At 43.3% G+C, this 12552-nt stretch overlaps 1 protein-coding gene across 7 annotated transcripts in view; it reads left to right on the forward strand.

The window, feature by feature from the left end:
- The window catches only part of PRKG2 (protein kinase cGMP-dependent 2), a 48653-nt gene that overhangs the window by 20553 nt on the left and 15548 nt on the right, over window positions 1-12552 (forward strand). For 6 of the 7 annotated variants that reach the window (XR_003398323.1, XR_003398321.1, XR_003398322.1 and 3 more), the window contains 8 exons: window positions 3379-3477; window positions 4400-4550; window positions 5818-5954; window positions 6116-6205; window positions 6458-6599; window positions 7336-7499; window positions 8201-8323; window positions 9237-9299. Coding sequence is in view for 4 of the 7 variants with exons in the window: in XM_026847880.1 (XP_026703681.1) it covers window positions 3379-3477; window positions 4400-4550; window positions 5818-5954; window positions 6116-6205; window positions 6458-6599; window positions 7336-7499; window positions 8201-8323; window positions 9237-9299 (969 nt within the window). In the remaining 3 variants the exon portion in view is untranslated. Of the gene's footprint in view, window positions 1-3378; window positions 3478-4399; window positions 4551-5817; window positions 5955-6115; window positions 6206-6457; window positions 6600-7335; window positions 7500-8200; window positions 8324-9236; window positions 9300-12552 lie in introns of those variants that run through there. The other variant, XM_026847882.1, reaches the window with a different exon arrangement.

The raw sequence follows: 12552 nt of genomic DNA on the forward strand, positions 1-12552 counted from the left end.
TGGTTTTGGCCATGCAGCATTTCTCTAACAACAGCAGTGCCCGGAAACCTGCCCCGAGGCCAGATAATAGTGACTGTCAAGGGGTGTGGGAAAAGATGGGCAAAGGCCTGAGTCGGTGGGCACCCCCAATGCTTTGGAACTTCACTCCTGAGCAAATGCAAAGTCCTGAGAAGCTGATGGAGTGCTTAGAAAGGGTGTGTTACCAAACTGGCAAAACCCAGGAGACACGAATCGCCGCAATGTGTTGGGGACTTGCCCATGCATACCGTGTCCTCTTTAATACCACCCACTGCCCTCAAAGGGAAGAAAAGGCCACACAAACAATATCTGAACCGGGGGGACAGGCAGAGCCAGTCTCAGTCGCCTCCACCAGCACACAGACTGAGCCAGAGAGCCAGGCAGTGCCAATGTCAGTCACCCCGATACAGAAAACCAAATATACCAGAAAGTCTGTTCGCAGAGTGAGGGATGGGGATGAGCCAGGCCCAGCACGGTAACAGAAGGAAGGACCAGAGGTGATTGTCCAATCTCTGTCCCTGGCTGAGCTGCGAGATATGCGGAGAGATTTCGGCCACCTGGGAGGCGAGCAGATTTGCACCTGGCTGCTCCGATGCTGGGACAATGGAGCCAGTGCTTTTGAGATGGAGGGGAGAGAGGCCAGGCAGCTGGGATCTTTGGCCAAGGATGCTGGCATTGATAGGGAGATAGGGAAACAGGCTCAAACCCTCAGCCTTTGGAAGCGACTCCTGTTCAGTGAAACTGGCCAGTGTTGTTTCAGAAAACAAGAAGGGCTTTTTAAAGTATGTTAATAGCAAAAGGAGGTCTAAAGAAAATGTTGAACCAATACTTGTTTAAGACTGCCATCTGACTAATAGGAATGAAGCAGAAGCAGAACTATTCAAGTGCATTTTTTGCCTCAGTCTTTAGTAATACTGATAGACTTTGAGCTGCCCAGTCACCTGAGTCAGAGTACCACAAGTGTGGGAACAGTGACTCCATTTCTGGTCACTGAAATTGTAAGAGATCAGCTGAATTTTCACAAGTCCCTGATGCCTGATGGGATTCACCCCAGAGTACTCAAGGAGCTAGTGGCTGTTACATAAGGACCCCTCTGCATCATCTACCAAAGGTCTTGGGAGTCTGGGGAGGTCCCTGGTGACTAGAAGCTGGCCAATGTTATTCCAGTCCACAAAAAGGGTGTGAGAGAAGACCCAGGGAACTACAGAACTGAGAATCTAACCTCAGTTCCTGGACAAAGTATGGAAAAGGTCATACTAGGTACTATTGAAAGGCACTTAAAGAATAATTGCAATCATCAGGCACAGTCAACATGGGTTCACAAAGGGAGAATCCTGTTTAACTAATTTGATATCCTTCTAAGGATACCAAATAAGGATAATGATAAGGCTACCAACCTAGCAGATGAAGGGAAGGTAGTGGATGTAGTTTTTCTGGATTTTAGTAACACTTTTGGTACTGTCCTGTTGGAGAATGACTTGCAGAGAGCAAGGCCATAGCTCCCTGCAGGAGCTGGTCGGCCATAGCTCACCTTATATAAGCAATCTACAATACACTACTTGCAACTCTATTGGATACATTTAAGAAACTATATTATAATATCTCAGCCATTGGGTACATCTAAAAGGTCACATTATAATATCCCAGCCCCTTGTGGCATCTCTGGTATGCATAAACATCTTTCTTGCTGTGAACCTGCTTCTCTCCCAGGGCTGTTTTCCTTCACCCCCAAGGTCCTAATGCGCCCCAACTTATCTCTGTGTTCTCACAACAATCCTCGTTAGCACAACTGAGCCCTGGATCTTCATCCTTGTTTACATAACTGTACCCTGGGTTCTTTCCTTTGTTTACCTCAGGTGGCTGGGACCGACTTCTGCAGGGAGCTATGGCCGACCAGCTCCTGCAGGGAGCTATGGCCTTGCTCTCTGCAAGCCGTTCTCCAACAATGACCCTCGCAGCATCCTTCTGGACACGTTGTCCACCTGTGGGCTGAGTGGGTTCATGGTGTGCTGGATGAAGAACTGGATGAAGAAGGGCAGGGTTTAGAGGGTTGCAGGGAATGGGGCTACATCTGGCTTGTGAGCAGCCACCAGCAGTGTTCCTCGGGGTTCAGTTCTAGGGCCAGTTCTGTTCAATATGTTATCAACAGTCTGGATGCAGGAGCTGAATGCACCATTAGCAAGTTGGTTGATCATACCGAACTGGGAGGTGCTGTTGACTCTTTTGAGGGATGAGAGGCCTTGCAGCAGGATCTAGATTGATTTGGAGCATTGGGTAGTCATGAACTTTAACAAGTGCAAGTGCTGGATTCTGCACCTGGGATGGGGTAATGCTGGGCACAAGTATAAATTGGGGGAGGAGTGGCTGGAGAGCAGCCCCGCAGAAAGGGCTCTGGGGGTGCTGGTTGGCAGCAGCTCAGTAGCAGTTGGCAGTGTGCCCCGGTAGCCAGGAGGGCAAACCACCTCCGGGGGAGCATCCAACACGGCAGAACCAGCCGGGCAAAAATGGCGTTCAGTGCTGGTGCGGCCTCACCCTGGATACCGTGTGCAGTTCTGGGCCCCATAATTTAAGAAGGATGTGAAGGTCCTTGAATGTCCGGAGGAGGACAGCAAAGCCGGTGAATAGGGCTGGAAGGCGTGTCCTGTGGGGAGTGGCTGAGGACTTTTGGTTTGTGTAGTTCAGAGAAAAGGAGGCTGAGGGGTGATCTCACTGCTCTCTACAGCTTCCTGAGGAGGGGAGGTGGAGAGGGAGGCGCTGAGCTCTTCTCCCTGGTATCCATGGATAGGACATGTGGGAATGGTTCAAAGGTGCTCCAGGGAGGTTTAGACTGGACACTAGGAAGTATTTCTTTACCAAGAGGGTGCTCAAACACTGGGACAGGCTTCCAAGAGAGGTGGTTGATGCCCCAAGCCTGTCAGTGTTCAAGAGGCATTTGGACAATGCCCCTAATAATATGCTTTAACTTTTGGTCAGCCCTGAAGTGGTCAGGCAGTTGGACTAGATGATCATTGTAGGACCTTTCCAACTGAAATAGTCTATTATAAGTCTGTTCTTCCCACAGAGCTGTTACTCACCTGTAAAGTGGGAGAGGTGATCTTAATTGCTTTGGCACTGTGTACCAGGGGCTCTATCCTTTGGGATGGAAGGACTGATTGCCTGGACTCACACCAAGCTAGTTCCTGTGGTAATGTTGGTGGAACCACACATAACCATAGTGAGCATGGGAGGCAAAGTACCCCCCAGCCTGCTCCAAATTACTTAAACATAACATGAAATGACCCAAGATCAGGCATTCTGTCTCATTTCTTTGTCTTTCCACTGTATGTTCAGTAGTTTAGACTGTTCCATTCATGTGTTTAGGACATTTAATCAAACTGTTGGAACCTACGAAGAGCTTCAGACTTACCTTGAAGGTTATGTGGCTAATTTGGCTCAGGCTGATGAAAAGCGACATGCAAAGTAAGTCAGATCATTTGTTATGCACATCTTTGTAGGTAATCATAAAAAAGAGTGATAGATATGTAAGTAAAATCATGGTGGTAGTTGATGGAGATGGGCCCCTAGGAATGGTAGCAATCACTATAATAAAAATCTCTGGATATGCTTATAGAGTCAAAGACATTTTTTCTGAAAGAAAAAATACATAGAATCTCAGTATATTGACTTCCAACCAAGAATTCACTCTATCTCAAGAAAACTGAGCATAGAAAGGAAGTGAAAGCGTGCTCAAATAATTTTTTTGCATTCTGGTGGTATATTCTTTGACTGGTAGAACCACTGAAGGTCAACTTTAACTCCCAGTTGAGTTAATGAAACTGTGTTACTGTAGAAAAGACTAATTGCCATTTCAAATAGAAATAAGCAGATATAAAAGAAACAGTTTATATTTAATGTTTCAGTGTAGCTCTAGTGGTATTAAAGAGCCCTTTTAGCTGTGGACCACACTTTTAGTTTATCTGCCTCTGATTTCAACCTGACCACTACTGAAAGTTTAGCAGAATATGTTTTTCTTTTGTTTAGAAATATAGCTGCATTTTTATTTCTGATCATTCTACTGGAATTGGTACACAGTCCTTCAGAAATTAGTTCTCCAACTTGGAGTGTCCAAGGTTTTGCAGCTGACTGCATAATTTGGAACCTCACCATGGATCAGCTCTTGAAAAAAATACTGTTGATTGTACTCAGTGAACTTCAGTAGCATTTCACTTATATTTTACTTCTGAGGATGTCCAGAAAGAAAGTGCTTCTGCACAAAATAAAATAAAGATTCTGTTAGGAAATAAGAAGGCTTTTCTTTTATTTTTTTATAGGAGTATTAGAGTACTGTTATACAGGTTGCTGGTAAGGAAAGCACTAACCTATGTTAATTTTCTTAATGCAGACGAAGATCTTTCTGTGGACAGTTGACCAAAGAGGTGTCTTTGGAGATGATAGAGCTGAAGGAGAAAGTAGCCCAGTTCCCTCCTTCCCCATTCCAGAATTTAGAAGTTGTCACAACTCTGGGTGTTGGTGGGTTCGGAAGGGTTGAGCTTGTAAGAGTTTGTTTTAAACATATTCAAGTAGTTCTCTGTCTTAGATGATTGATTTAACTGCTGAAAAATGTGAAGGATTATAATCTGCATGCTTGTGCCTCTCAGCAGAGGTAATTCTGTGTAAAGCAATGCATAGTTGAAACAATATTTTCAGGACTTCAGTGTTCAAAGAAACAAATCCATTCCTGTGTGTCTTCATCTCCTGCTGTTAGAAGATATGTATTTATCAGTTTGTGTGTGTGTAGTTTACTGATGTGCCTACCTGCATTGTGTTCCCTGAATTGCATGCCTTTTCCCAAGATTCTGCCTGGACCTTCAGCATCACATAGTCTGTGTTGTTTGAATTGCTTTGGTGTGCCCCACAGCAACTATAACCAGTGTGATCTAGCTGTGAGTTGTGTTGACTTCGAAATTTCCAACAATCTGTAATGGCTCTTTTGAATCGTATTCAGTAGCCTGAACAGCTGTGTTTCTGGGATGCAGAGAGCCTCATTAGACTAAGGTCTTAAATTCCACTCTTCTCTGTCTGAATAGTAAACATCTTAAAAAACAATGAATGCTTCTCATGCAGGCTGCTGAAGCTAATGGTAAATTAAAGGAGACTATGTGATTTTAGTGAAGTCAATAATCCTTTACAGTAGCTAGACCATCACTTGTTTTATTCCAGCTGATGCTTCACAAAACAAATTTCCACACAGATTAACTTCCATCTTGGAAATTCTACAGCATCACATGAATAATAAGCTAAGAATTTAATTCTCAACCAGGTGTAGAACACCAATAGCTGCTTCTTTGGCTTTCTGGAAACTCTGTTTTAACTTCCACCGTTTTATTGCATGTTGGATAATATTTCAGTGTAATGCCAAATGATCTGTATATATCCTTCATAAACTGCCTCTGCCTTTTGTTGGTTTGTATCATGCTAGTGTTTAGAAACCTTACATTGAAATTAAGACCCGTTGTGGTATAAACCCACTGTAAAATATAGTACCTATCCAAACTGCTACTGTTTTGTATACATACAATGAACACAGGGAACATTTATTTTAATTTTACAAGTGGGGAGTGAGACCCTAAAAAGATCTGATGTGTGACTTAAAATCATACAGAACAGTTCTTCAGAAAATCTGGAATTTGTCCCTCGTTACAGTCATCAATTTCAGTCCTGTACTGTGTTGTAAAAGGTGGATATTGGTGTACCTATTGAGAACAGATTGGTAAAACATCCTTTCTTTCCCTCACATGTACTTATCATTTTTATTCACAGGTTAAAGTGAAAAATGAGAACATGGCTTTTGCTATGAAGTGTATAAAGAAGAAACATGTAGTGGACACCAAACAAGAAGCGCATATCTATTCTGAGAAGAAAATCCTTGAGCAGATATGTTCTCCGTTCATTGTAAAGTAAGTTGACCATAACATTTCCTTGAAAGTTGACCCACATTTGACCCGCTGGACAGCATTATTAAGAATGAGGTTTGGTGTATATGTGTTCTAGAGAAAAGACATTTTAAGTCTCATGTTTTATTTAGCTTTTCCTAAATTGCTGCTGTTTGTCTCCACAGACTATATCGTACATTCAAAGATAGTAAGTATGTATACATGCTACTGGAGGCTTGCCTTGGAGGGGAATTGTGGAGTTTGCTGAGAGACAGGTAACAGCAAGTGAAGTGGAACCTTGTCCTTTAAAGTCACCAGTCAGCTCCATATGCCTGCTGAGTAGGTTGTCTTCTCATTGGACAGCCCTTGAATAGAAGTTTGATTCATTTTTCACCTGCATGAGTGATGTACTGAATGTCAGTGCAAAAAAGCTTGTTAATATTCTGGGTGTTATATGGTATCTGGTAATGAGCAAGACGTTTTTAGAAGTTAACTGTCTGCAAGGATGGTGATTATTTCTGTTCTAGAGGCAGCTTTGATGAAGCCACTACCAAGTTCTGTGTTGGGTGTGTGACAGAGGCTTTTGACTATCTACATCACATTGGAATTATCTACAGAGATCTGAAGCCAGAAAATTTAATTTTGGATGCTGAAGGATATATAAAACTGGTAAGATGTAATCCTTTTGTAATGTTATTCTTTTCTGCCTGTATCCTGTTTCCCTGCAGGGGGGATATAAATAGCATGTAATTATAGTACCAGGATCCCAGGGTTTAATAACCCTTACGCTTCGGTAGAAAAGAGGGCAAGCTACTCATTGCACAGTGAGAAACAAAGGCATTGCAAAGCCCTTGCAAGTCACAGACCAACTGGGGATTTGCAGCCTCTGAGAGCTCTTGCCACAGCATAAACAGCAAAAATAATTTCTCCCAGCAGCCAATCTTAATGTAAAGGCGGGAAGTACATTTCCCAGGTGCAGAATTAACTCCCTGTCCAGCCTCAAGCAACTGTACATTCTACATTATCTCTTTAGAGAGCTCCTGCCATACTTGACTGTGACCGTGAAAAGTGTAAAGAGAATACCCTTCAAAGAGCTTGTAATATCCACTCTGAGGACAATGAGCAACTCACCATTTTCCATGGGCTGTAAATCTCATGTTCTCAAGGAAAGCATGTGTTGTTCTATCCAAAAGGAAAACAATTCAAGAAATTACTCATGAGAATAGATGGATCTGTTCTGTAACATTTGGTAATCCAGTGGAATTTTTTCTCCTTCACAACACCACCATGTAATTGTTCTATCTGTAAACTGGCAACTCTCAGATCTTTGCAGAAGGTGAGGAAGCAATTAAGACCTTAAGGCTTCTCAGTGCAAAATGCCTCTGCATATGTTGGTTTTCATCAGGTTGATTTTGGATTTGCAAAGAAGATTGGATCAGGGGAGAAAACATGGACATTTTGTGGAACCCCTGAGTATGTTGCCCCTGAAGTCATTCTGAGTAAAGGCCATGACTTCAGCGTGGATTTTTGGTCCCTTGGGATTCTTGTGTATGAGCTCCTTGCTGGCAGGTAAGTGCCTTCTACTCCAAGTTCTTACCTTGTTTGTTTGTTTGTTTGTTTGTTTTTTCTTAAAAATGTTTTTAAGGTTTTGTTTTTTTCCCCATCAGTAAACAGGAACAACTTGCAAAATGGTACTTCTTTTTGCCTCCTATACATGTCTTATCTTCCATCATTTCAGAAACACCATGCACAAAGTGTGGGACATATTCTCAGTTCTGGTTTATCCATCCAAGGAAAGAGTCTGACACAGGCTATAAGTGGCTGGTGTAGAGCTCCTTTAACTGATGATGTTTTCTGTGAGGAACAGACTGTTCTTTTCCCCTTTAGTGGGTGACAGGGTACAGTAGGGTGAATGAACTGTAAGCAGGACTTGTTCTTTGTCTCCATGCGCACTACCGTGACAACACTTTGTGAATGTTCAATTATATACAACAACTGAAATAAAATAGAAAATGGAAGCTTCTCTGAGTTAGGCTGGAGGCAGAGCTAGCTTAGAGGGGCACATACAGTCATGCATTTTCCCTGGTACCTGCAGGCACCTCCTCAGCTTCGAACCTTTCTAATATCTTAAACAGACGGAAAGGCTGAGGGTTGTAAAACTAGGAAGGTGGGGGTCTTATTTCTTATTCTCAAATATTTGCTTTGATGAGAAATGGCCACATCTGCTCTTGCCAGCTATTCCATTTTTCACTGTTGCTTCCTTTTTCTAGTCCACCATTCTCTGGGGCTGATCAAATGATGACATATAATTTGATTCTCAAAGGCATTGAAAAGCTGGATTTTCCTAAAATAATAAGGCGGCGACCTGAGGATTTGATCCGCAGACTCTGCAGGTAGGAGAAGCACTTTGTGGCAGAGCCTGAGTATGGACAGATTGAGCTATTTAAGATTCCAACTAGAGTGTTGAATTCCTGACAACTTAAAGTTAAATTTAATTTTAAATTTAAAATTGTTATGCCTGGCAAGGTCTATTCTGATTATATTCAGTACACATGCATGCCTCCGAGCATGTATCACACCTCTTAGTCTGCACAGGTATCATTTACAAATGTAGGCTCTGGGCTTTCTCTGCAGCTGTGAATGTTTTTCTGAAACACATCTCAGGGAAAACGTGGGCTGAGGAAAGAGCTAAAGATTTTAATTGTATTATCAAGTGCTTCCAGAATTACTTAGACATATAGCTCCTACAGAAAGCATAGGGCCCTTAAAGACTAGCTTTAGCCCACTTGAAAATGTGCAAAAAGGTGGTATTTTAAAAGGGCCAGCATAACTCAGAAGCATTAGTCATAGTGGTGTGCCCAACCTGTGGCTGGTGCCACTGCAGACTGAACTCCCAGCTCCAGTGGGATTTCATCCACAGCACTGGGAACAGTATACACCATGTTTGTGCAGCAGGATTGAAAGGACTTCTGTGGCTGCAAATTTTGGTCTGCCTTCTTTTGTAACTCATGGCCAGACCTGCTGGCCAAGGGAAAAAAAAAAAGGTGTGCAACTAAAATTCAACCAGTTGATTTCCCTCTGCTACTTCTCACAGCAGAGTACCATTGTTTTGACATCATGGAAGGTTTCTCTACTTCAAAAGAAAGGAGCAGTGAGCAGCACCTCATTATGTCTCCTTATGAGACCACATGTTGTGTGCAAGCTCCATCCCTCTGTAACTGTTAAACGCAAGACGTTAGGACCTATAAATGCTCTTTTAAAAAAATAACATTTTAAAAATTCTTACATTTTCTCTTTTTTTTTAAGGCAAAACCCTACAGAAAGATTAGGCAATCTGAGGAATGGAATTAATGACATCAGGAAGCACAGGTAAGTGAAAGAGACTGCCAAGAAGAAAATCTGTTTTTTAATTTGAAAATGTTTTTAATATTTTAGAACCCAGTCCAGTAAACCCATTAAGCTCCAGGCACTTCTAGGCAGATTGCGTGAGAGATTTCTGTTGCTATAGAGTATATTTGCGACCTCAGCAAGCAATGATATAAACATTGCTTGATTACCTAGAAACATCTTGTTGTTTACTGGTTTTGTCACAGGTTGCTGATGGAGGAGTTTAATTTAGTTCTCAGAGAAATCGATGCCAGTTCAGTGTCTGCCTTCCAGACCTCCTGACCCTTAAATAGCTGCTTTTTAGAATGGTAGCAATATTAGGTTTTGTCTTCTTTCTTCTAATTAAAATCCTCTGTGATTTAAACATTTCTGCCTTTTTAAATGGGTTGTTTCTAAGCCCTGCAGTTTGTGCTTGGGTAAAGAAGTGCTTTGACTTTTCTGCTTGTCTTCCTGTCCTGGTTTCAGGGGGATAGAGTTAGTTTTCTTCTAGTAGCTGGTATAGTACCATCTTTTGGGTTTAGGATGAGAATAATGTTGGTATCACACTAATGTTTTAGTTTCATGCTTACACGAAGTTAAGGACTTTTCAGTTTCTCATGCTGCCCTGCTAGCAAGGAGGCTGGGGGTGCACAAGAATCTGGGAGGGGACACAGCCAGGACAGCTGACCCCAATGTAGCCAAAGGGCTATTCCATACCATATGATGTCATGCTCAGCATAGCAACTAGGGGGAAAGCTGGCCAGGGGGCTACTGCTCAGGAACAGGCTGGACATTGGTTGGTTGGTTGGTGGTGAGCAATTGTTTTTCATTTGCATCACTTATTTTTCTTAGGTTTTATTTCCCTCTCTTCTTGTTATTTTCCTTTTCATTACAATTTTTTAAAATTTTTGGTTTGGTTTATTTCACTTATTAAACTGATCTCATTTCAACACACAAGTTTTCTTCTACTCTTCTGATTCTCTCCTCCATCCCACCAGGGGAGGGGTAGTGAGCAAGCAGCTGTGTGGTGCTTAGTTGCTGGCTGGGGTTAAACCACAACAGTGGTTTATGATATGATAAAATTACGGGTCATGAGACTAGTACTGGTATTTGGTACTCATCATTTCTATCATCTCTCTACTTGGGGAACCATGTCTTGGAAGCTGTTAGTATTAACTTGTGGAGTCCCCATCCCTGGAGGGGTTGAAGAGTCAGGTTGACCCAGTGCTGAGGGATCTGGTGGAGTTGGGAAGGGTCAGTGTGAGGTTAATGGTTGGACTGGAGGAGCTTCAAGGTCTTTTCCAACCTCGATGATTCTGTGAATAATTACATCCTTTACATTTTCTCCTAGGAGAGCCAATCTATGGGGGATACAAGGGGAGACACTTTGCCCAACTCCTTCACTTTCCCTGTATCCTTCACCTTTCCCTTCTCCTCCAAGCTAGTTACAATAGCTCTTGAGAATTTTGTCTATCCGTGGAATGTTCAAACCAGCACGTTCCTATTGTTATGTCTCCTGAACATGTTTCAGGTCTTGTTTGAGGTTAAACAACTATTTAAGAATACCACCCAGAGATCTGCTCCAAGGCTGGATAGTTGAATGGCAGGGTGTGTGGGATAGTATGGGCAAGTACCTAGGACAGTGGGCACCACCAGCGTTTTGGAACTCCACCCCTGAATAACTGCAGAATCCTGAAAAACTAGTAAAATACTCGGAAAAAGTATACTGTCACCCTAGCAATTCCAGAGACACAAACCGCTGCCACAGCTGGGGCTGGCCTGTGCCTACCAAGTTCTGTTCTACACTACCCAGTACTCTCAAGGGAAAGAGAACATCTTGATTTGACAACAAAACAACAAGCACTGGACCTACTTCAACCCCTGCAACAGGAATTGCATCTAAACCAGAGAACCAACCAGTATCCGTCACCCCTATATACAAAAAGAAATACCAGATACAAAAGTCAGCTCATTTAGTGAGGGAAGAAGCTCCTACTAAGAAGGGGAAGGACGAAGAAGTGGACGAGGCAAACTACTCCAAAGCAGGGCCATCATGCAAATAGGAGGATGAAGAGGCAGAACTCATAAATGAGGCAGTAACCACCCAATCCCTATCCCTGAGTGAGATGGGAGGTATGCAAAAATATTTCATCTGTCATCCAAGTGAGCACATGGTCACCTGGCTGCTCTGATGCTGGGGTAACAGGGCCAGCAGCCAGGAATTAGAGGGTAGGGAAGCCAGGCAGCTGGGATCCCTGTCTAGGGAAGGGGGCATCCACAAATCAATTGGAAGAGGGGCACAAGCCCTCAGCCTGTGGAGGTGACTCCTGTCAGGCATGAAGGAAAGGTACACCTTCAAGGGAGGTGGACTACCATGGAGAGAGGTATTCAGTACCTGAGGGAATTAGCCGTGTGGGATTTATGATGACCTGGACAACAAACAGTGATCCAGAGATCCAGATGAAGTCCAGTGCACGTGACCCATGTGGTGGAAGTTTCTACAGGGCACACCATCGTTGTATGCCAACTCGTTGGTAGTAATGGAAAGATGGAGATAGACAAATGGTGGATGAATTGGCTGGCCAACTCCAGTAATACGAAGAAAGTATCTCTCCCTCCCTATGGGCTGGTATCTCAACCGTGGAAAAGCTTTCCTGGGAGTTCCAGGAATTCAAAGAGGATATGACCTAATACCGCCTTGTACGGACCAGTATCTTGGCTATTAGGAGTAAGCATTCCTCTGCTCAAGAGAAAGGATATAGTGGGTACACACCCTATGGTTTTACTTGCATGACCACAAAGAGGACATGAGGAAGTGAAATGGAAAATCTACCTTGACCCTCAAGGCACAGGTACATGAGTTGCAAGGAAAAACAAAATGGGGTTCTTCCAGGAAAATTGCTGCTTCAGTTAGCAGTGGGCTGTTTCCCAGACAGAGTAGAAGAGCTAATCTTACTTCTGCTATTAATAAAGGGATTTCTGATTTGTATTTACAAGAAGTGAGTAACGACTACTATGACCACGACTAGGGGGGCCCTGCCTCTAGCCAGGTGGAGGAAGAGGACACCTGGGTTTACTGGACTGCATGGATTCGATGGCCTGGCACATCAGATCCCCCAGGAGTATAAGGTTCTGGTGGACACCAGTGCACGGCATACCCTGATGCCATCAAGCTATAAAGGGGCAGAACCCATCTGTATTTCTGGATTGACAGGGGGATCCCAACAGCTGACTGTATTGGAGGCCAAAGTGAGCA

This window comes from Athene cunicularia, assembly GCF_003259725.1.
Source record: "Athene cunicularia isolate RWA chromosome 4 unlocalized genomic scaffold, athCun1 chr4_part2, whole genome shotgun sequence".
NCBI classification, from domain to species: Eukaryota; Metazoa; Chordata; class Aves; order Strigiformes; family Strigidae; genus Athene; species Athene cunicularia.